This window comes from Peromyscus californicus, unplaced genomic scaffold (assembly GCF_007827085.1).
Source record: "Peromyscus californicus insignis strain IS unplaced genomic scaffold, ASM782708v3 Scaffold_12__1_contigs__length_115047231, whole genome shotgun sequence".
Classification (NCBI taxonomy): Eukaryota; Metazoa; Chordata; class Mammalia; order Rodentia; family Cricetidae; genus Peromyscus; species Peromyscus californicus.
The window spans coordinates 2,599,648-2,624,923 of record NW_026294413.1 but is presented as its reverse complement, the minus strand read 5'-3'; the positions used below and the strand labels follow the sequence as shown (position 1 = coordinate 2,624,923).

Here is a 25,276-nt window from a genome sequence, read left to right as displayed (position 1 = left end):
CCCCGGTTTACAACTGTATATAGTAGGAATACAAATCAACATTGACTGATTAATAATAAAGAACAATCTTTTCAAATAATTCTTTGGTGTATAATTTAACCATTTATTAAAGATTAAACAACTTTGCAAGGGCTAGAGAGATCACTATTTGGTCAAAAGCATATATTGCTCTTTCAGAGGACCTGAGTTCAGGTCCTGGCACCCACGAAAGGTGGCTTAAAACTATCTGCAAAGTAGCTCCAACTCCCCTGTATCCTAGGGCACCTATCCATGCTCATACACAAACACATGATTTAAAAATAAAAATGGAATCTTTAAAGAAAATTTGCATATAAATGAAATAGATGTGCTTGTTTGTCTAATGTGCTATAATCCAAAGATATACTCATATGATATGCTGAGAAATAATAGTAAGAAAGCATTACTATGTTTTGCCTTCCACGATGAAGTAATAGCATTCTTTTAAGAACAGAAAACTGTTACGTACATTAAAGACGCTGCAGTTCACAAATGTGCTGTAGCTGGGGTGTCCAGGCAGCGTTCGTTTGTGGGGTGTGGCCTGATGGCATAGTGCATGTGCACGCGGTACTGTGAGCACGCTGTATGTTTGAGGCTGCGGTAGAGTGTGGCACATCACCGATGAGCACTGCTACCACAGCTCAGATTGGATCTTGGGTTAATTTTCACTCATTACATATTTGGAAACCTTTTACTGTTACCAAATTTTTCTTACCGTTACATGATCATACCCCTAATTGCATGATTACATGTAGCAGTGGTTCTCAACCTTCCTAATGCTATGACCCTTTAATACAGTTTCTCATGTTGTGCTGACCCCCAGTCAGAAAATTACTTTGTTGCTACTTCATAACTGTAATTTGCTAATGTTATGAGTCATAACATAAATATCTAATATGCAGGATATCTGATATGCAACCCCCAAAGGGTTTGCGCCCACAGGTTGAAAATTGCTGTCATGTAGCCGCAGCCCATAGTTTAAGGAGCTTCTGTTGTGGCTGGTGAGATGCCTCAAGGGGGAAGCACTTGCCACTCAAGCCTGAGTTTGATCCTCAGAACCAGGGGTGGAAGGAGAGAACTGCCCCAAAGTTGGCCTCTGACCTCCACACTAAACCACACACATACAGTCATAATAAAAGTCACTTTTCAACAACTTTGATTTGAAAGAATACCACATGTCATATCACAGAAAGTAGGTTTTATTTTGGCCATACTTCCAACAAGACTCCTTTGAGCTTTGTTTTGGTCATGCTGAAAGAATATCCCCATAGAGCTCAATTCTTCAGATTCTAGACTGATGAAGGTAGCTGAAAATTAAGGCACGTTTTATTATGTAACAGTCTGATGGAGGCGTCTCTTTACTGTGGTCAGGAAATGGATTTGGAGTGGGATGATGGTGCAGGCCTATAATCCTAACTACTCAAGAGTCGGAGATCCACCTGGATAACTTAGTGAGACCCTGTGTCAGAGAAAAAAGGGTGTGTGTGCAGAGCTGAGGATATAGCTGAGAGTGCTTGAGTGCTTGCCTAGTATCTGAGAGGCTGTTCAAGCCCTTCTTGCAACAACAAACAAAGCAGTGGGCTTAGAGATGTCAGTTACCTTTCACCATATACAGTGTGCAGTGTTACAGCCGCGTGCTGCGCAGAACCACGCTGCCTGTTGTTTTCTTCTGGGTCATCTCTGTTCTTACCCTGCTTATATCACTTTGCATATATTGCAGAAACATCTAGATTCTCTTACTGCAACTCATTGAATACTGTTAATTCCTAGCAACTATACTTAGAAAACAGGGGCTGGAGAGATGGCTCAGAGGTTAAGAGCACTGGCTGTTCTTCCAGAGGTCCTGAGTTCAATTCCCAGCAACCACAGGGTGGCTCACAACCACCTGTAATGAGATCTGGTGCCCTCTTCTGGTGTGCAGACGTACATGCAGGCAGAACATTGTATACATAATAAATAAATAAATCTTTTAAAAAAAAAAAAAAAGAAAACATCTCAGCACTCAATAGGCAGAGGCGATGGATCTCTGTGAGTTCGAGGACAGGCTGGTCTACAGAGTGAGTTCCAGGACAGCCAGGACTGTTATATAGAGAAACCTTGTCTTAGAAAACAAAACAAAACAAACAAACAAAAATCTTATTATCCTGTGAATCTGGTAAAAATATGGTAGCAGTTCCAGTTTGTTATAAAAATATTCTTAAATGGGAATCATGGTTTGATATATTTTCATTTTTTAATTCAGTGATGTATATAAAAAGGGAAACAGCTGGGTAGTGGTGGTGCACGCCTTTAATCCCAGCACTTGGGAGGCAGAGGCAGGCAGATCTCTTAGTTCGAGGCCAGCCTGGTCTGCAGAGTGAGTTCCAGGACAGCCAGGGCTACAACAGAAACCCTGATCTTCCCCACCCCACCCCCAAAAAAGGAAAATAATGTATATTATGGAAAATTTAGGTAATTTTACAATATAAGAAATTCTACATGGTTTTTGTAAGGAATTTAAGTGGTTTCATATTCTTCAAAAACAAGCTCACGGAGCTGTGTTACATTCCTGGCCCACCAAAGATGAAAAGTTGTGTTCTTTTTAAAGGACCCAGTCATTTTACATCTGGTTTTTGGTATAAACTAATGAACTTCTTTTGTGTTTTCTTCTCTTTTCTAGGAACAATTGGCTTCTTTGCGTGCTTTTGGTTTGTCACCAAAATATACAGTGTGGTGAAAGTTGACTGAAGAAGCCCAGTGTGTCCAGTTAAAACAGAAATAAACGAAATCTTCATCAACAAAGACTTGGTTTGTGACTACCTTGAGTTTTCTCAGACTTATTGGCCTAGTAATCCTTCAGAAACAACATACTTTTAAGTACACCTCTCCCCACGCACCTGTACCCACAAGTTGTATTTCAACACTAAAGCATTTGTATTGTGATTGGATTAAGTATATATTCAGTTGTTCTCAATGAAGAGCAAATTTAAATATTATGTGCATTTGTAAATACAATAGCTATAAACTTTTCAATACTTCTAATGGCAGATTAGAGGAGGCCATAATATTGATGAAAGACTGGACAGTTGCTTGTAAATAGGATTTTCTAGGCTCGGTAGGTGGAAAGAATTATTTTTCTTTGAAGGAAATAACTTTTTATCATGGTAATTTTGAAGGATGATTCCTATGACATGTTCATTGGGGGGAATGTGGCTTTTAAAAATCTTGTATTGGTTGTAATTGTTCATATCTTCTTACTCTTCTGTGTTGACTTCATTATTCCCATGGTATTGGCCTTTTAAACTATGTGCCTCTGAGTCTTTGAATTTATAAATTTGTTATCTTAATAAATATTGTAAAAATGTCTTCATTGCATCATTCCCTGTTGCGTATTTAAGGAGAGTCTGTGACTATAAATCTGTTGACCACAGATGTTTGAAGTGATTTACATATATGTTTTATCTGGTATTGTTGAATACTGTTAATATAGTGATTTCTCACTTTCCACTTAAGTGAAATTTCAGTCTTTTGGATTTTGTCAAATCTGAATTTCCACTCTGAAAGGATGATAGGAATTGTAGTCATGCCTGTCTGGTTGGATAAATGACACATTTAGAACTTAAATTCAGGCCTTATATTGTTACTATTAATTTATATTCTTGACTTACTTTAAGTCAGCAGGATGTAGTGGCACACCTCTGTAATGCCTATAATTTGGAGGTGGAGGCATGAGGATGATGTTGGTCTATCTTGGCTGCATAGTGAGTTGGAAGCCAGCCTGGATTACAGACTCCTTGCACACAGTATGAGTTAGGCTCTATGTTCTCTGCACGTTAGCAGTAGTTAGCAAGCCTTCGTCCCCACGACTACAGTGGTTTAATTTAGATTTCACGAATAACTTTTGTCCTAGATTAGGAAATCACTAATACTCGTACATCTGGCAAGTTTGAATCTGTTTATACAGAAAGCCGAGGTGGTTTCAAAGATGTGAATCCCTCTCTGTCTGTGAATGGCTTCTGTATTGAGGACTTCATTGCTGGCTACTTATGAGAATACATCAGACATCGGCTTTAAACTTAAACTGAGATTACTAGCTGTCACTCACGTTGCCAGGCCTTACTCTACACACCAACTGGGCCAAGTGCACACTTGAATCCCAGCCCGGGAAAGTGAGGCAGCAGGAACATGGGATGCAGAGGCTAGCCTGGGTTACATATTGAGACGCTGTCTCTTAACTGAACAGCCTGTTGCTTTTCAAGTTCAGTGAAGTGATAGCATTTTAAAAGTTCTCAGTTATGCGCTCTCTTGCACTGTAACTGGTACCTTAGAATAGGCTGGTTGACCAAACAGGAAGCGTCTATTTTTATCAACAAACTTTCCATTCAGACACCAGGTTGGCCTTCGTGGAGCAAAGTTTCTTTTAATTTTGCTGCAGTGAACAATCAGGATTCAACACAATTAACTGGCTGTTTTGGTTTGCCTTTGGTGTTCTTTATAAATGAGGCACATTCTACACACACTCTCATGGGAAGGTTTCAGATTTAAGAATGTTTGCATCCATCGCTTTTATCCAGTTGAAACTGCTTAGTCTCACAGTCTGAAATCTGAAACTATTATCAGTGTTCTAAAAGTTTGAAGTTCTGAATTGGGCGTATAGTTTAGTGGTAGAGTGCTTGCCTAACAGACACTGAGGTCCCGGTTTAGGTTCCCAGCACCACACACACACAAATTAGGATTTTAGGTTTTCAAATTAGGAATGTTTAGCCCATAAAAGTGTTACAAGAAAATTTGAAGGGCGAGAAAAGGCTCAGCAGTTAAAATCATACACTATTCTTGTAGAAGATCCAAGTTTGATGCCCAGCACACATGTCAAGATCCACAAGCACCCATAATTCCAGCTCCAGAGGAGCCAACACCTTCCTTTGGCCTCTGGAGACACCTGAACTCATGTGCATATACGCAGATAATTAAAAAAACCTTTAAAAAAAATTTTTTTGGGCCAGGCATGGTGGCTCATGCTTGTCATCCCAGCCCTTGGGGAGTTGAGGCAAGAGGATTGCTGTGAGTTCAAGGCCATCCTGGGCTACAGAATGAGATTGTGACATCCCGTGCCCCCCCCCCCAAAGAAAAAGCATGGAGGGATCGTTATGAAGAGAAGATGGTAAGGAAGTAAAACAATGAAAAAGGCCTGGGGAAAACTGCAGCCTTGACAGGTCTGCCAGAGTGAGCTGCCGTGAGTTGTTGGAGATGTGCTGGTGAACCCACAGCACCTATAGACCTCTGAGTGATCGGAGCCCCTGAGAGTGCGGGGGTAGTCCATGGGCTAGCCTGCCTGAAATCTTTTGTGAAGGGACTGGAGTGTGTAAAGACCTGGTAACAGGTCTGAGATGTGTTCCTGCTAGAAGTGTGCTTGATGAATCTCTCCCTGGACCCATGTCTAACGGAGCCGTTTAGCAAGGCTAGCCTGAGCACTGATGAAGGTGGTTCTTTGCAGTCCATCTTCTTGCCCAACGCTTCATAAAGGTTGCCTGCCTTTCAGGCTTTTTCTGGCAGTCACTAGACTGCCCATCGCTCACTGGTCCCTTCTCTGTGTTCAGTGCTTTTCCTTGCAGTTTTTAAATATACTAATTTTCTGCTTGGTTTGAGGGAAAAAAACAACCCTCGGACCCACTTTTTTCTCTCTTCCTCCTTCCCTCTGCCATGTTGCGTTCTGTTGGCAGTGCTGCTGAGACCTCCAGTACCCCTTGAACCTCAGCCGGTGGGTACTTCTCAGTCCGTGTTTTCTTAGGTCTTACAGACATGACTGTCTCAAGAGCATTACTCCTCAAGAGATACCTCATAGAATCCCAAAGCAATGTCACAGACATGGCCAGCCCTGCTCATGTCCTGGTGGAGTGCATGGTATAGGAGACCGTGTTTGCCCAGGGAATGTTGATGTTCTCCCCCATTCCATGTCTGTTCTACTCACCAATGCACTCGCTTCGATTTCAGCTTTTGACCATTTCATCCATCTCCAGCGGCAGCCACCAGTTTGCTGGACAACCTGAATGGTTCCCACAGCCCCCAAGCTCAGTTTGCATATAGATGGACTTCATCTACCAGACCTGCCTCATCCCAGCTTCTCCATTTGCAGAGAATGGAGATTCTCACCTACTCTCACCTGAGCTGGAACTTCAGGGCACTGGGACACCCCTTCAGTTAGTCAGCAAGGTCTATGCCTGTGGCCTCCTGCTCCCCAGTCTGTCCCTCCCTCCCTCCCTCCACCGCTGGGGCCTGCAGGGCACCTCCCAGGACATCTGCAGCCAGCTGGCTCATCACTTGCTCCTCCTAGGATGCCTGCCACAGAATGGGCCTCAAGCACATGCACCCTGTGCAGCAGTTGGCCTCTGTGACACCCAGCCGTGCCAAGTGTGAGCTCATGAGCCCTTTGATTTAGGAAATTGGAGAAAGTCTTCCCCATAGTGTAGCAGAAGAGCGAGTATTAACATTCTGAGACACACAGAACTATTTATGGACCTAAGCCACCTTTCAGCTCCAAGCACGAGGATTTGTTCTGCTACCGTTTATCCTAATGCATTAGGGTTGGTGACCAGAAGAGAACCTAAAAGCATTTCACACACATCTACTTCAAAGTTCTGTGTGCCATCAATCTCATGGTGCCCAAAGCACCCAGTGCTGCTGGCCTGATCCCAGCTCCTCAGGAGGCAGAGACAAGACCTTCCTGGGCTACTAAAGTTCAAGGCAGCCTGAGTAACTTAATAAGACTCTACCTCAAAATTAAAGGTAAAAACAGCCTCAGGGTAGAATTCAGGTCTAGAACTCTGTGTGTGATGCCCCAAGCTTAATTTCTTTTTTTTTTAATTTTTATTTTTTTAATTTTATGCACATTGGTGTTTTGCCTGCATGTATATCTGTGTGAGGGTTTTGGATCCCCTGGAACTAGATTTACAGACAGTTGTGAGCTGCCATGTGGGTGCTGGAAATTGAACCCAGGTCCTCTGGAAGAGCAGCCATTGCTCTTAACCACTGAGTCATCTCTCCAGCCCCCCAGGCTTAATTTCTAATGCCTTTCTCCAAAGTCTTACTCTCAGATCTGAAAACAAACAGGTCTGTTTTGTTTGGATGTATTAGTTGGATGGGACTGCTGTAACAGAACACCATGGCCTGGATGTTAAATGACAGAGTTCTTCCTCATTGCTGGGAAGGTGTCACTGGGCTAGGTTCTCTCAAGATGGGACAAGGTGAGGTGAGTTTGGGGTGAACATCTGTAGATGACTTGGTTCTTCTCTTGAGGCCCCTCTTGGTGTGGTCACCTTTTTGTTTATTTCCCATGCTGAGGAATCACACCTTGGGCCTCCAGGATTGTAAGCAAGTACAGTTTTTTCAGCCCATCACAATACACTTCATTTTTATAGTGCTACGTCTAGGGGAACAATGTACAAATTCCCCATTTTAACATGTATTTATTCTTGGGGCGAGGGGGCTCTGTGCTATAGTACTAGTGAGGTCAGGGGACAACCTTGGGGAGTTGGTTCTCTTTCCAATCATGTAGAACCTGGGGATTGAACTGGAGTCGGGGATGGTTGTGAACCACCAGTCATTCAGATCACCAAACTTGGCAGCAAGCGTCTTTACCCCTCTCTGTGGGTCTTAGTTTGGTTTGGTTCGGTTCTGGGGTTTTGTTGTTACTGTTGCCGGCATCCTTTGAATGCTCAGCACTGTTCATTGCACCGGGTGTTAGAACAGACCCAGCTTTCGACCACTCCCCAGTGACATTACCTGACCACTACCCGAAGAAACTCATATCTGATGAAAGCAGCCTAGTCGGGCTGCGGTGGTGCACGCCTTTAATCCCAGCACTCAGGAAGCAGAGCTAGGTGGATCGCTGTGAGTTCAAGGCCAGCCTGGGCTACAGATCGATACCCAGAAAAGGCACCAAAACTACACAGAGAAACCCTGTCTCGAAAAATCAGAGAAAAAAAAAAAGCAGCCTAGAGGTAAAGGCAATGGGGTACCCATAATACATTGCTAGGCTTCTGGAGAACTAGTCAAGGGCTTCTGAACTGGATTTGATTCCATGACCAGATTGCTCCTTTGTGTTTCCACACACGGGTCGGGGTGAGGGTGGAGTGCTGTTTTTCTGTGAAGTCCTGCTTCTGACATAACCAACATTGATCAGAAAGGAAAACAACATGGGCCTGGGGAGAGGGATGGCTCACTGACAGACTGAGGACTTGAGCTCCCTAGCACTCACATAAGCTGGCTGGCCCTGCTTGCTGGGAGACTAGACTAGAGACAAGAGAATCCCAGCCAGGCTGTCTGGTGAGCTCCAGGTTCAGGGAGTGACCTTGTCTCAAAAAATAAACTAGGAGTGCTAGAAAGATGGCTCAACAGTTAAGCGCTCTTGATGCCCTTACAGAGGACCTGGGTTCGGTTCCCAGCATCCCCACGGTGACTCACAGCCATTTCTAATTGTATTTCCAGGGAAGCTAATGCCCTCTGCTGAACTCCGCAGGTGCCAGCCATGCCTGTAATGTTTATACATATATGCTGGCAAAACATCATTGTTATACCATAAACTAACCTCTAAGTTCCACCCGCCCAATAACCAGGTAACCTGGAATGCTGGGAGTTGTAGTTCTTGAAAATAACAGCAGTCTGATGGGAAAGTATGGCTCCTATGGGTTTTGTCTTTATAAGCCCTGACAACATGTGACTCAGGGCCACTCAACTGGGATAGTTCCAGGAGTGGTCCTGACCAAAATCCCATCTTGGTCAGTATAAAATATTTTAATAAAGCTTGCTTTAATTTGGCCCAAGATGGTGGAACTGATTTTTCTCTGGCGAATTTCAGGATTAACAGTGCTACCATAAAAAAATATTAAAAAAACCCAAAACGGGTAGAAAACAACAGAGGACACCTGATGTCTGGCCTCTGGCACACACAGGTATGCAACCCACAACCACACACCACACAAAAATAACTCAGAAGGACTCTACTTTTTTATTTATTTATGGAGGAGGGTTGCATGTGTGTCCAGGTAAGAGGGTCACTGGTTCCCTGGATTGAACTCAGGTAGCTGGACTTGGTGCTGGGCACCCTCGGCCTGCTGTGGCAGATCGACAGCCTTTTTGATTCATTTTGCTATTCTTGTTGTTTGTCTGTTTGTTTTTTGGAAAGTATCTCTCTATGCAGCCCTGATTGTGCTAGAACTCACTAAGTTGACCAGGCTGACCTCAGACTCTGAGATTTGCCTGCCCCTGCTTCCTGAGTGCTGGGATGAAAGGTGTGCACCACACCTGCCTACCTCATTTTTTAAAATAATGAACCTTGGCTATAGGTTTGGAAATATTCTTATAAACCCTCATTGTAAAGATCTTTTCCAGCGAAACCACATCCAATTATGTGTTAAATACCCCACTACCACCACCACCACCCATGAAGTTATGAGTAAGCTCTTTGGGGACGGGGTTCTCTGATTTGCCCATGTCGGTTGCCATGGCAACATGCACACAGGGGGCAACCGCATGCATTCTGAATTGAAAATAAATGCCTCCGAATTTTTTCATGTCACTTCAAAATTCTAGTTACACTATTTTTAAGCTCTAGCTTTAGACTAATAATTTAAACAATACCAGTAAGTAGGACGGGCTTAACACTACTGTTCAACTCCTGCATTTTAGGTCTTCTGTGACACAAGTGCTCTAATTAGAGGAGAGACGCCACAGCGTGCCATTTAGGTAATGGGACAATTTCAAGGAAGGTGAGCACAGACAGTCATACTTGGAAGGTTCGCAGTGTAGACATGTGTCGCCCTGGGGCAATTATGTGACTTGAAGGTTACCCATCCATGGCTACGCTGTCCATGCCTTACAGTGTCCAGACATCCTTACAGACAGTGTCTAAAATTACAAAACACTGACAATCACAACACCATTACAGATCCTAAAGGACTCTTTTTTTAAAAGATCAACTTTACAAAGTCTTATAAAGGCCGACTTTGTGCTCACAGCCATCTGTAACTCCAGTTCCAGGGGATCCAGTGCCTCTGAGATCACCAGGCAAGCACATAGTACACATACAGATATGCAGGCAAAACTCTCACACACATAAAATAAAAAAATAAATGTATTTTTGAAAACAAAGCACGTTTTCCTCACTGATCTTATTGTAGGCTCAGATTATGGTCACCACCTATTTGGATTATAGGAAGAAAAATATACATTTGAAAAACATTTTCTTAAGAATGTAAAGTTGCATGTTAATTAAGTGCAAGACTGTTCTGCCATCTGCAGGCACAAAGCAAAGAATTCATTGGGTCAACAGAGTTCATTTTTCTGCTCCCTGCAAACCAAGAGCTTTTGCTGCTGAGGTACAGCTCAGTGGTTGAGCATTTGCCTAACATGCACCGGACTATGGGTCTGAGCCCCGGCACCACAATAAACAAAAACCCCAAAGCAGGTCTTCTTTTGTTAAAAATTTTGAAATATGGAGGCTGCAGTGATGGCTCAGCAGTAAAGAACACTGGCTGCTTTTACAGAGGTCGTGAGTTCAATTCCCTGCACCCACATGGTGGCTCATAACCACCTGGATCTGATGCCATCTTCTGGTGTGCAAATGTGCATGCAGACAAAACACCAATATACATAAAGTACATAAATAAATCTTTAAAAAAATATTTAAATTACATTTTATTATTTACTTTACATGTGTGTGTGTATGTGCTGGGTACGTCAACCCTCAAGTGTGGAGGTCGGAAGACAGCTTTGGGAATGTGGTTCTCTCCTTCCACCAGGTAAATCATAGGGATCAAATCCAGGTTCCCAGCCTTGCCAGCAAGTGCCGTTACCTACTGAGTCATCCTGGGAGCACCCAGGGTGTGCCTGGTGCTCACTGAGGTCAGAGGAGGCCCGAGGACCCGCCAGGACTGCAGTTACAGATGATTGTGAGTGAGTTGCCGTCTGGCTGCTGGGAACTTGACCTGAGCCTTCTGTCTAGCCCCTGCTTTTCTATTTTTTCTTTGATAGGACCTTCTTCCTTCTTTTGCTTGTAACTGTATCTTTTTATGTCTAAATATTAAAAGTGAAAAAACAAACAAACAAAACAAACAAAAAAAAACATTGTTCCCTTAGCTCACGGAGTCTGCTGGTCCCTTCTGCCTGCTTGCTGGAGCTCCATAGTCACAGCCTTATCTCTGATTCCCACTTCTCCTTTTTGTTCATGGACTCGATGATTATTTGATTTTCTCAGTAATGAATTACTTTATTTTATAAAGTCTTATTGTTTCTTGTGACCACTTTTAGCAGAGACTAGCGTAGGCCTGATCTTGATGAATAGCCTTACAGGAGACCACAGGTCACTGCAGGAAGTGACTGGGGACTTAGGGATGCATAGTCAAGGTGGCAGGAAGAGCCGGTGACTTGGGTTAGAGAGGGCTCATATAGTGGTCCATCAGGAACGATCCTGGTTTGAATGGCACTAGCATGGGCGACTGCAGCACAGCTCTGATGCTGGAGGCTCTAGACTGTGATGATAAACTCCGTATCTTACCCTGCTGGGCTTGTCTGTCTGTGCTGAGAAACTACAGAGGACACCGTGCCTCCTTGGGCAATCATGCGTGATTCAAGATGGCTACCAGCAGGGCAACATATATATACTTCATATATATTTTCCATGATAGGCATACATTTGGCTGAAATTGGGGTTTAAATGATAAGTATATTGATTTTAAATAGTTCACTTAACTGAAAAGAACCTTGTCACTATTTTCTTAGCTCTCAGATTCCAGAACATGCTGTTTTGCTTCCATAAAATTTTAATGTGCATCCAGTAGCATTGTCTTCTGCATTTGCTCTACGTTCGTTGGCAGTTGTTAAAAACAAATCAGCAGTGGCAGAACTTGGCCAGCTTCTCTCTACACTTCGTTTGAACTATTACCCATGGAACTAGCCCGAACAGAAAGCTACAAAGAGGCTAACTGAAATCAGAATGCTGGGTCACTTCTCATTCAAACAAAACAGATGGCCCTTCTTGCTACACTTCTGTCAAATGTGTGGGGAGGAGGTGATCAGAAGTGTTTTTTGTTTTTTTGTTTATTTTGGTTTTTCGAGACAGGGTTTCTCTGTGTAGCTTTGCGCCTTTCCTGGGACTCACTTGGTAGCCCAGGCTGGCCTCAAACTCACAGAGATCCGCCTGGCTCTGCCTCCCGAGTGCTGGGATTAAAGGCGTTCGCCACCACCAAGTGTTTTTTAACTCCCACACGTGCTTACTCAGTCCCTTAAGGAATTGTACATAGTACCTGGAACACTGGGGAGGAAGAGAGGGCTCTTCAAAAGCTGAGCCCATTCCCTTTTATCATGAAGGTTTAAGAAAAAGTATTTTAATAGTCAACTTAGATTCTGAATGTTTAATTTTCATTTATTTTCCCCTTGGAGGAGATAGTTGCTGCACATGGCACACAATTCAAATTGTACAATAGGATATAGAGAAAAGTGAGACTCTTGTCGTTTTCCTGGAGACACTGCTCTTAAGGATCTCTTAGTTGTTGGTCCAGACACTGAATCTCCTTCCTTTTAGCCAAGGTTCTTGACACCTCTTATTTGGATACTTGTTTAACTGACAATATTAATAATATTTATTTTCAAGTTTGGTAGGAATTTTTTAAGGAGTAAATTTTTAAATTATTTTATGTGCGTTGGTGTTTTGTCTGCTTATATATCTGTGTGAGGGTGTTGGGTCCCCTGGAACTGGAGTTACAGGCAAGTGTGAGCTGCCATGTGGATGCTGGGTTTTGAATACAGGTCCTCTGGAAGAGCAGTCAGTGTTGCTAATCACTGAGCCATTCCTCCAGCCCCTGGTGGGCGTGTTTTAAAAGCAACTGTGGAAATGAAGTTTTCATTGTGCAGACAAGGCATTACTGTGGTTGGTACATTGTGCACCCCAATAAACTTATCTGGGGGTCAGAGAACAGAACAGTCACTATATTAAACATAGGTTTAGACAGTGGTAGCACATGCCTTTAATCTTAGCATTCCAGAGGCAGAGATCCATCTGGATCTCTGTGTGTTCAAAGACACACTGGAAACAGCCAGGTGTGGTAACAAGAGCCTTTAATCCCAGGAAGTGATGACAGAAGCAGAAGGGTATTTAAGGTGTGAGGACCAGGAACTAGAGTCTGTTAAGCTTTTAGGCCTTTTAGCAGCAGTTCAGCTGAGATCCATTTGGATGAGGACACAGAGGCTTCCAGTCTGAGGAAACAGGATCAGCTGAGGAATTGGCGAGGTGAGGAAGCTGTGGCTTGTTCTGCTTCTCTGATCTTCCAGCATTCACCCCAATACCTGACTCCAGGTTTGTTTTTATCAATAAGACCTTTTAAGATTCGTGTTACACATTACTGTCATTTATTTAACCCTTTTTGGATTAAGTAAACATGAAAGTGATAGAGGCCACCTCTTGGGACCTGTTGGGAGAAAGAAATGAGTGTGTTCAGAAATTTGACTTAGAAACGATGGCTCCGTGTCTCATCTCCCCAGGATCAATTCAGATGACAAAGGCCCTAATCAAAGCATTGCTGGAGCCCAGCTAATAGACGGACCATCTTCTACCCCCCAGTGTAGCCCTTACTAATAACCTCTGAGAAACAATGTTGAAACAACCTGCTGCCTGGCCATGATGTGCCCTGATAGTGCCTCCCTGCTGGAGCTGCAGGCTGGTTCCCGACTCCACAAGCTCCTCACAGCTTCATTTCAGACATCATGGCATGGCTTCTTTATACCTCCGGTGAGCAGCCTAGCCATCCTCCTATTTGTCAGAGTGGGTAGCATGCGCTAGGAGTGTAACAACAGACCATGGGTCGGTATGGACGGGGGCGGGCAGGGCAACCCATTATTCCCCCATGATGGGACAGTGTCTGCTCCTTTGAGAGCCACCTCCTTCCCTTGTCTGGACTCTGGGTTGGGGCTAATGTGATGCTCTTGGAGTGATTCCACCTTGTCTGGCTGAACAATTGCTCCTTTGTAACACTCAGGCACAGGTGCCCAAGCGCCTCAGGGTACCCCTGCAGGCTCCAAGCTCCAGCAGTCCCCAAATATATCCCCCATGCCTCCCAGGCAAGTCGCAGGAGGCTTGGCACCTGCCAGCGCCTGACTCGAAGATGGTAGTGGGTCAACACTCCCCTAAGGGAAGAGCAGATTCTCATGCTGTGCCTAAGAGTGGTCCCCTTACCCCGGAAGATGCAGCCTGTTTTCAAAGCCCTGAGAAATTGGCAAAATCTACCTTTAGTCCTTTCTGACTTGCATTTACATCCAAATATTTAACCTTTGGTTGCTATAGTTATCTATGAATAAACACATGTGAAATTCTGTTAACAAATGACAAAATGCTGAAACAGTTACCTCTGCCCCCCACAATAATGCAATAGTTATCCCAACTTTACCAGATTTCCTAGGTTTAGATTTTCTAGACATTATAAAGAATAACTCACTCTTCTTTCTTTTTCTCAAAATCATGAAGTGACTATTGTGGGAAGGAGAAGCTATTGGAGGCAAGACTCACTGACAGATGGGAGCCTCTGGTGTACCTCATCTTGCCCCCAGCACCCCAGAAGGAACTTACCTATAGTCCACTTTGGGGGTTCCATTTGAGATGCTGATTGAGGGAGGGGAACAAGTTTGAGTCCTCTTTCATCAAAGGAGATGGTGATGTTGACCAGACAAGGTTGACTAAGCACGACTTGGGCTGGGACTGCCAACCAAGTGGAGAAGGTGTGTATGGAAGTTGGAACTTGTAGAGATCAAGGGTCACAATGAACCTGTCTCCACTGAGCCACTCCTCTGTGTCACCACTGTCTGAACAGTCGAGTGGCTCTGGATTGAAGAGGTGCCCAAGCTGTGTTCCTCAGCGCACACCTGTGTCTCATGCTCACACTGGGCAGGACAAGAGGTCAAATCACCATGTTCTCCATGAACCTGGGGTCACTGAAGAGGTGGTTGAGTTATCGATGTCCCAGGACTTGATCCAACTACAAGAGACCTATGCTCAGCCAAACCTGTCATGGAGTGTGGAGTGTGTGGAGCTTCTTAGGCAAAGGCAGGTATTGTTGTTTTGTCTGTTTTATTCAAAATTGAGGATTGACCCCAGTGAAGGATTTCCTATAGTTAATTTGGTGTCTGGATGTAAATGGGTTTGACAATCTGATGGTGTATTAAATAAACTCCTTCAGGCTAAAAGGGACAAAGACACAGCTTCTGCTGATAACTGAATTATTTGAAGAGAAACACAGGCATGGACAACTCCACTACAATCAGGAAAATACATAATTCAAGTTACTTCTTATAATGGATTTTTGTTTGGGCCGCCAGCTCACAAAAAATGACATGGAGACTTACTAATTATGAAAGCTCGGCCTATAGCTTAGGCTTGTCCTGCTAGCTCTTTATAATTTAATCCATTTTTTGTTCATCTACGTGCTGCTGCATGACTCATGGATTTTACCTCTCCTGCATGTCTTGCTCCCTCTGTGTCCGACTTGCAACCCCACCTTTCTTCTTCCCAGAGCTCTCTGTCCAGAAGTCCCGCCTATACCTCCTGCCTAGCTATTGGCCGTTCAGCTCTTTATTAAACCATTCACAGTGGCACATCCTCACACAGTGTAAAGGAATATTCCAGAACAACTTCTTTCTTCCATAGAAGGAAGAAGCAGGGACAAGCGAAGACTGCAGGGAAGCATTGTAACACAATCCTTTGAACAACCCTTAAGACAAGCAGATGCTCTGGAGCCTGGTGTCCTCTGCACACCTGTGACAGAGCTCTGCTGTCTATTTCTGCTCTGACTACTTCTGGTTGCACTTAGTGATATGCTTAGTTGCCACAAGGGATCTGGATGCTAGGTTTTGATGTTTTCTCCTAGTTCTGGGCTGCCAATTACTAAGTTCCTGTCCAGCTCATGATCAAAGAGCCCATAGAGAGGAAGGTCAAAAGGTGTCTCCTAGCCCCATAGACAGCTAGGTGATGGTCGAGTGGAGACCACAGCACCTGATCTTTAGCAGTCACATACCATGTAGAGGTCCTTCTTGGGATGCTTTCTAACTCTCATACATGGTAGTGTCTTGGCCAGAAAACTGGCCAGCGTATCACGGAAACCATACTTTGGGCACAGGCTGCTTTCCTCCCTTTCTCCTGGTCACAGCTACACACGGAAGCATCGCTGTTGACAAAATACCTGAGAAGATCAACTTAAAGGGGGCTTTCACGTGGCTCACACTATTATGGTGTCGTCCATTGTAGAGAGCTGCGTGGAGCCGCACCCTTAAGATGGCGCTGGCTTCCGCCCTCCGCCCTCCCGATGGCGAGCGCTCTCTGTGATAAACAACTCCTTATTTGGCTTGGCTTTAGATTTTGGCTTGCTAAGGCATACGTGTACCTATCCAGGAATCCCATGTGGCGCATGGTGCTGGTGGACTGAGACCTATATAAGGCTGGGACGGGCTCTCCCTAAAAGAGAAAAAGAAGGGCTGAAGAAGCAGATTGGAAAAGGCCTGAATAAACAGCTTGAAGAAGAGCTCGGTGTTGTGTCTTCCTTGCTGGTCGAGGTGGTCGCGACAGTCCATCATGTTGGAGAAGCTGTGGTGGCAGGCGCATGAGGCGACTGTCACATGGCACCCGGTCAGGAAGCCGAGAGGAACACTGCCGCTCGACTCTTGTCTTTTCCCTCTGTGTCTTGCCTTCGCTTTTTTCCTGTATTGACTTTATTCTCGCACAAACTCTTTCCCAAAAGCAGTCTAGACAGAAATGCTGTCAGACTTACTGTAGTCTTTAGTGCTGTTGATATGGGAGAAGAGACCCCATGTCCACCAAGTGCTCAGCTCCACCCCCAACATGGACTCCACATAGCTGGAGTACACACCCATGCCTGGGTCCTGGCAGCAGGGCAGGTGGTTGTGGGAATGGTCCCAGAAGCTGGCAGAGAGGCATTTCCAAAGAAAAACATGCTGCTCAGACTAGACACTGCAGGTGTCCCTCCCCACCTGACGTATAGAACCCAACCCTTGCAAGCCCTTATGGGGTGAGCACTGAGCCTCAGAGAGCAGCATAACCACTCTCCGGACCTCCAGCGCTTCCTGCAGTCAATGTTTACTTTTGCTGATGTAATCTTGTATTTGCAGAAAGTGGACTGTCCTGGGCTGGGCTGGGCTCCATGCTGAAGATGTTGAAACCATTTTGTTCCACCGCAGGTCTGTGTGGTAGCTCTTCGTGGGCTTCTTTCTCCTCCTGGACATTGTGGTTTTTGATGAGACGTGTTTTCCTTGCTGGAATGATAGCAGAAGAAACTGAAGTGTGCAAGGCTCCTCCAGGTCTACAGTCAGAACTGACGCAGTCCAAGCTCAAAGCCGATGTTAAGGAGAGGCAGTCTGCCACCATACTGACCGTGACAAACAGTGTGGGTACAGCCATCCACTCACTCTCCCACCCAGAGTCAAATCTCTATGCTTGGATAGAGTCTTCCAGGAGCCAATCATTTCCAACGATGCAACTGGAGCCTCTCACTGTGGGTCATTCAGGTGGGACACAGTTCATGGCCTTCAGGAATCACACAGAAGTCGGACAAGATCAGACAATGCCAGAGAGTAAACTATGCCAGCCGTGAGCTACTTAGCATGGTCCCACTTCCCAACAGCCCCGAGTGCAGGGATTGTCTGGGTCCACTTGTTGGTTGTTGATACAAATTTCTCTTCTAGAAAGTAAACTGAGAAAATGATTTTTTTTTCTCCTTGGGAAAAAAGAGATCTCAGGGAATTGCTTTCTAAGTAAACAGTGGCAACAGTTTATTTCTGGCTCGGCTTGCCTGCTCCCCGACTTGTTTTTGTTTTGTTTTTTAATTTTGGATTGAGAAGGTGGTCATGGAATTGGGAAATGATACTGCTTCGTTCTTTCTTGTGCTCCAAGAACATAAAACCCTGGAACATAAAACCCTCCTTCTCTCTGTAGCCAATGCACTTCAAAGTTGTAGAAATTTGGATAAAGTACATCAGGGTTACGGCTGTTCTAGATTTTAGTCTTTTTATAACTTCTTCATATTTCACATTGGTTTTGACCTCAGGTTAAAGGAATGCTTTTGAAAAGAATAAGGATTTGATCCGAGCAATGGATGTAGCAAAAATACTGAGGTCAATAAGTTAAAAGCTTTTAAAAAGAAGATGAAGAAGAGGAGAAAGAAATGAAAACTGGATTTTGCAAACTTTAAGCTGAGGACTGTGTGAAACAGGCGAACTTCCCAGCTGTAATCTTAGTTTTAAAAACGGATGGTGTGAAAATAGTTTTCCAAGTTTACCAGGGTAAAAAAGTTTGACTTAGAACCCGGTGTGTTGGCACACGCCTTTGATCCCAGCACCCAGGAGGCAGAGGCAGGTCAGTCTCTGTGTGTGCAAGGCCAGCCTAGTCTACATAGTGAGTTCCAGGCTACCCAGGGCTATATAATGGGACCTTCCCTCAAAGGAAAAAAAAAAGTTTGAATCAGATAGGGAACCCAGCTTCTATGAAGCCAAAGATCATTTTCTCAGTTCATGTAGGTACTTTCCCTAGATTTGCCGTGAATATTTTATGTGCATATTTTGTTTCTTCTCTTTTATACAAAATTCTGAATATCTCTATGTATACTAGGGTTTTGCAATAGTGCCTAAAACACATGTGTTGTGGTTGGTATCCTTTATTTTTTATAAAGGACATATTTTTATTCATGTGTTTGTGCAAATATATGTCTGTGGTGATATATTGTGGACCCTAATGAAATTTACCTGAAAATCAGAGAACAGAACAAGCCACTAGATTAAACATAGAGATCAGGCAGTGGTGGCAGAGCTAGCTGATGTGCGTGCCAGAAACTGAACCTAGCACTCAGGAGGCAGAGATCTGTCTGGATCTCTGTGAGTTCAAAGCCACCCTGGACTCCATGAGATTGACTCGGTCTAGGAGAGAAACAGAGCCAGACACTGGTAGCACACACCTTTAATCCCAGTACTTGGGAAGCACACACACCTTTAATGGCTGGGTGGAGAAAGGTATATATGTGTGAGGAGACAGGAACTAGAAGGCTTTTCAGCTGAGGAACCCCTTTCGGCTAGAAAGCTTTTTCAGGCTGAGGAGTCCTAGAGGTTAAGAGGTGGCTTGTAGCCGGGCGGTGGTGGCGCACGCCTTTAATCCCAGCACTCGGGAGGCAGAGCCAGGCGGATCTCTGTGAGTTCAAGGCCAGCCTGGGCTACCAAGTGAGTTCCAGGAGAGGCGCAAAGCTACATAGAGAGACCCTGTCTCGAAAAACCAAAAAAAAAAAAAAAAAAAAAAAAAAAAAGAGGTGGCTTGTTCCTTTGTCTCTCTGTTCTTTCAGCATTTACCCCAATTTCTGGCTCCATGTTTGTTTGTTTTTTTAATTTTTTTTTATTAAAAGACCTTTAGAAATTTGAGCAACATATGCCATATATGTGCACATGCCCTCAGAAGTCATAAAAAGGACTTGAATCCCCTGGAGCGAGAGTTGCAAGGCCATTGGGAGCTGGCTGATGTGCGTGCCAGGAACTGAACCTAGGTCTCTGAAAGAGCCATCTTAACCATACTCTAGTGCCTGGGGGGTTGGTATTAGTTATCTGCTTGACACAATCTAGACTCATCTAGGAAGAGAGTCTCAGTGAGGGATTGTGTGGATCAGCCAGTCCTGTGGTCATGCCTGAGGGAGATTGGTCTTAGTTATGTTAACTGATGCCAGGAGACCTAGCCCACTGTGGCAGCAGCATTGCCTGGCTTTGGGTCCCTAATTGTATGAGTAGAGAAAGTCAGCTGAGCAGTAAGCAGATGCTTTCTCTGCTCTTGGCTGTGGGTGTGGCCAGCTGCTTCAAGTCCCTGCCTTGACTCCCCTGTAATGATGGACTGTAATCTGGAGTTGTGAGTTACAGCAAACCATTTCTCCCCTAAATTGCTTTTTGTTAAGGTATTTTTGTTTTGTCAAAAACCTCTCTGAGACATTGTCAGTAAGAAAAAACAATACATTGCATTATATTCCATCTCCCCCCCCCCACTCTCTTTTGAGATAGGATTTCTCTGTGTAGTCCTGACTGTCCTGGTACTCTCTCTGTACACCAGGCTGACTTTGAACTCAGAGATCTGCCTGCCTTTGCCTCTTGCCTCCCAAGTTCTGGGGTTAAAAGTGTGTGCCATCACACCAAGAATTATAGTTCATCTTTTATATTGAAAAGAAAAGTGAAATAAAATCTGAGTTTCATAGTTTCTATTGTCATGTTCCTGACAAACAGATCACTTTAGTTCTTTTTTCCCCCTTTGTTGAAACAATATCTTGTGTAGACTAAACACTGGATTCCATATGTAGCTGAGGACAACCTTGAATTTATTCTTCTATCTTAATCTTCTGAATGCTGGGATTATAGTCATACACCACCATACTCGGCTTATGCCATGCTGGAGATTGAACTCAGGGCTTTGTATATTCTAGGCAAGCATTCCTCCAACTGAGTCCAAGCCCCAGCCTCATTTTTCAAGCAGACAGTTCTGGGACATGGTTTACATTCACATTGGGTTGGAGGTAGGGCTCAGGAGTGGAGTGCTTGTTTAGTGTGCACAAGACCCTAGGTTGGATCCCCAGCACCACACACACACACACACACACACACACACACACACACACACACACACAGAGAGACAGAGAGACAGAGAGACAGAGAGAGAGAGAGAGACAGAGAGAGAGAGAGAGTACATTCATATTGTTGAATAACCATCATCAACATCTACCTATAGAACTTTTTCATCTTCTCAAACTTAAAGTATTTTCCATGAAGCATGGCCTCCCCACCTCTTCCCTTGCCTCTGCTGTAAGAAATAAGTCATTCTGTCCATCCTCAGTATGAGGTGCATATTGAGCTCATCAGTGAATCACTAAGCTGTTGTCTTCCCTAGCTCACAGCTCTGCCTGCTGGGGTGGACACTTTTTAGTTTATCTATCTAGAGTTGGAAAGATATAGAAAATCTGTTATGCTGACTGAGCCTATGTGTAGAAAAGGAGAAGGTCCTTGAACCCTTGGAGGATGGGGAGTTTGAGTTGGGACCTATATTAGCTAACTGGAAACATTGTACCTCCCTGAAGAACTCTGCCAACAAGGGATTCCGGGAGCAGGGAAATGCCATCTAGAATACCAAGGCCACTGTTCTGAAAAAATTGGGCATGCCAGCCTGTCAGGGACAAGGACAGAATCTCTAGTTAGTGGAAAAATACAGACCCCCGATAAGACAGGGAACTAGATCATCTTACAGTCAGGTTGCCTAGCAACAGGACATTGACTCAGAGCCCTTGATCTTTCACCCTGTAAACATCCTACATAAGCATCCTGTTAGCTTGCCCCACCCTATGCAGATAACAGCTTCCTGCTCCCCCTACCCTGCAGGAACTATATAAACCCTCCTGGAGAAAAATAAAGTCGCACCTTGATCAGAATCTTGTCTTGGTGTATTTTCTTTGTGTCTTCTGTCCCTATCTTTCTGTCCTTAGGGTGGTCGAGAACCCGTTGAAGCCCTGCTGGCCAGGGCACCAGCCTTTCCTGCCTTCTCTCTAGGCTGACACCCCAGCTGTGAAGGGTGTAAAATAAGCAAGCAGCTTCACTCTGCTCCTCTGAGTCTCCAGCACTCTTACCAAGTGAGGATGGTTGTTTCTCACTGCCAACCTTCATTCTGCTGTTACTCTGAATCTGACTACTCTAGGATTCCAAGCAAGTACAATGTTTCTTATGTTTCTTCTCTGTATTAGCTTTAATTTGCTTAACATGAAGTCACAGTCAAAACTCCCCATGTGGATTTTTGTTTGTTTTTGTTTTTAGTTTAGTTTTTCAAAACAGGGTTTCTTCCTGTAGCCTTGACTGTCCTGGAACTCACTCTGTAGACCAGGCTAGCTTTGAACCTGGAGATCCCTCTGCTTCTGCCTCCCAAGGGCTGGAACTAAAGATGTGCGCCACAGATTTTACCTAGTGTAACTCGAATTTCTAAAGGTCTTGTAATAAAAAACTCAGGTCCAGATATTGGTGTAAATGCTGAAAGATCAGAGAGACAAAGCCACAGCCACCTCTTACCTCTAGGACTCTTCAGCCTGAAAAACCTCAAGTTCCTGCCTCCTCATGCCTTATAAATCTTTCTCCACCCTGCTATCACTTCCTTGGATTAACAGCATGTGTGATTCCCAAATTAAAGGTGTGTGCCACCATGGCCTGGCTCTGCTTCTCTCCTAGACTGAGTCAATCTCATCAGTCCAGGGTGGCTTTGAACTCAGAGATCCAGATGGATCTCTGCCTCCTGAGTGCTAGGATTAAAGGTGTGTGCCAGCACTGCCTGGCCTCTATGTTTAATCTAGTGGCTTGTTCTGTTAGCTGATCTTCAGTCAAAGTTTATTAGGGTACACAATATATCACCACAACCTAGCTCCGATTTTTGTTTTTTTCTCTCTGAAAGAATAAAATAATTCTGAGGAAAGCCACCTGCCAGGGGAAGTAAATGGAGATAAGGAGTGGTAAGCTTCCCTCTATATCTTTTTTTGGTATTTAAAAATTTTTAGCTCTATGTATACATGAGTTACTCAAAACAGTACATTTAAATCATCTAGATAATAAGATGAAATGAAGGAGACCTGCAGGGTGACCTTCAGGAAGCCGAGCTCACTAACTGGCCCCTGGGCCCCTGAGCATGCCTTGGCATGTGCCGTGTGCAGCACCATCTCCCGTGTTTGTAGCTGCTGAGTTTTGCGTGTTCTCTGTCCCATGATGTATTGAGAACTCCTAAAGCCCGGCCTATGTCTTGATTGGAGCAGGGACCCAGTGACTTACTTGCACCACTGACAGACGGCAGCCCTGGCGGAAGTGACACCCGGTGATATGTAATGCTGAGCCACACCATGGAGGCTGGTTGGGTAAGGCCCTCTGGGTTGTGTGGAATTATCTTTAATACGCCAGACAAGAAGATTGTTAACCTCCTTATTACCAACACTTTTCTATTACCGTCATAGTGCAGGCGGATGATTGGAGGATTAGCCTGACTCTGACAGATCCTGCAGGCCCTGCCAATCTTGTTTGGAAAGGAATCAAATCTGCTCATTGCTGATAATAGACAGCGTGATAATGCCCCCAGGTCGGCTTGTAAGAAATATGTATCTTGCTTTTTATTTCTTCTTTTAGCAATAGGGGTCAAATTTGGATTCTCCCTGATAAATGAGATATTTGGGACCTCATGCGGTCTAGTTGCTCCAAGCTGCTCTTCAATCCCCATTTGCTGACTCTTTGTCCCCTATCCACATGGTACAAATGACTCTGACCCAGGAGTGAAGCCCGCCCAGCTAACTAAGACAGCCTTGGCCTGCTTGTGAGCCTGAGGGTTCTCCAGGGCCCTCAGCCTTGTTTCCACTTGTCCTAAAGAACAAGCAAAAAACTTGTTGCTATGATCAAGCGAAGGCGACACCATTTCTTCGTTCATTCCTGTATTCCTATCAATGATGGCTGACACAGTGTTCTCTGAAAAATGTCTGTTTTTCTTGCAAAGGCCAAATCTAGTTTTTAAATATTTATTTTTAATTTTTTTTTTGAGACAGGCTTTCTCTGTGTAACAGCTCTGGCTGTCCTGGAACTCACTATGTAGACCAGGCTAGCCTCCAACTCATAGAGATCTGCCTGCCTCTGCCTCCCCAGTGCTGGGATTAAAGCGTGCACCACCAATGCCAGGCTTATTTATTTATCTTTATGTGTATGGGTGTTTTGTCTGCATGTATGTATGCACCAAATGCATGCAGTGCCCACAGAGGCCAAAAATGGGCATCAGATCCTTTAGAACTGGAGTTACAGGTGGTTGTTAGTGGCCACATGGGTGCTGGGACATGAATCCAGGTCCTTTCCAAGAGCAGTCCGTGCTCTTAACCACTGAGTCATCTCTCCAGGTCCTATTTTTCCCTTAAAAAAAAAATTCTGGGCTGGAGAGATGGCTCAGAGGTTAAGAGCACGGACTGCTCTTCCAGAGGTCCTGAGTTCAATTCCCAGCACCCACATGATGGCTCACAACCAGTTATAATGAGATTTGGCTCTCTCTTCTGGCCTGCAGGCATACATGCAGGCAGAACACTGTATACATAATAAATAAATAAATCTTTTTTAAAAATCCTGCTTAGTATTGCATAGGCAATAATAGATATTTATTATAGACAAACTGAAACACTGAAATTGAAATTGAGGTGTGGGGAGAAATAACCCCAGAAGGCAGCCTGACTGTCACTGTTTGGGTGAGTGTCTTCTCAGCTGTGTCTTACGTATTTTTCTCCCAGTGTTTACATTGCTCTAAGTGGGAACAGCTTTCTAGGTCGATGGACAGACGATAGAAGAACACACACACACACACACACACACACACACACACACACACACACACACACATACACACACAGAGTTCCTAATCAATAATTGCACTCATAGATACTGGCTTGTTTTATTTTTGTGTAGCACTCAAGGCCTTGAGCACGCTAGACAAGTGCTCTACCACCACTTTACATTTCAGTCCTATTTCATTCTGGTTTTTGAGACAGTGGTTTGGTTAGTTGCCCAGACTAGCTTTGAACTTGCTATGTAGCTGAGGCTGTCCTTGAATTTTTCAACATCCTTCTTCAGCCTCCTGAGTAGCTAGGATTGTGGGAATGCACCACCATTTCTGTTGTGTTATAAAAACCTTGACAGGGCCAGGAGTGGTGCTGCATCCTCTTGATCCTGGTACTCGGAGGCAGAGGCAGGCAGAGCTCTGTGAGTTTTCCATTAGTAGTTGGAAACAGTGCTTTTTACTCTTACAAGCTCTTCCGTCATTTCATGTACTAGACTTCATGATTTATTTATCGTGTGTGAGGGTTGGGGAAGACACATACTACAGCACACGTGTGGGGGTCAGAGAATAACTTTTGGGGTCAGTTGTCTCCTTATACCCCGTGGGTCCCAGGAATTGAACTCAGGTATTAAGGGTTGTGAGGCAAGTGCCATCTCACTGCCCCCCCTCTCTGGAACAGGGTCTCACTGTGCAGCCCTGGCTGGCCTGGAACCCACTGTGTAGACCAGGCTGGCCTCAAACTCACAGAGATAGCCTGTCTCTGTCTCCAGAGTGCTGCAATTAAAGGTGTGCACCGCAATGCCCAGCCCCTTTGAAATTTATTTTTATTTTTTATGAGACAAGGTCGCATATGTTTTATGAGGCTGGCCTCAAGTTCCCTAAGTT

At 44.4% G+C, this 25,276-nt stretch overlaps 1 protein-coding gene across 1 annotated transcript in view; it reads left to right on the top strand.

Annotated features, from left to right (window-relative positions):
* The window catches only part of Tm9sf2 (transmembrane 9 superfamily member 2), a 51,884-nt gene extending 48,521 nt beyond the window's left edge, over positions 1-3,363 (top strand). The window contains exon 17 of the mRNA XM_052732395.1: positions 2,678-3,363. Within this exon, the coding sequence (XP_052588355.1) occupies positions 2,678-2,745 (68 nt within the window). The 3' untranslated portion in view covers positions 2,746-3,363. The remainder of the gene's footprint in view (positions 1-2,677) is intronic.
* The last annotated feature ends 21,913 nt before the right edge of the window (positions 3,364-25,276 follow it).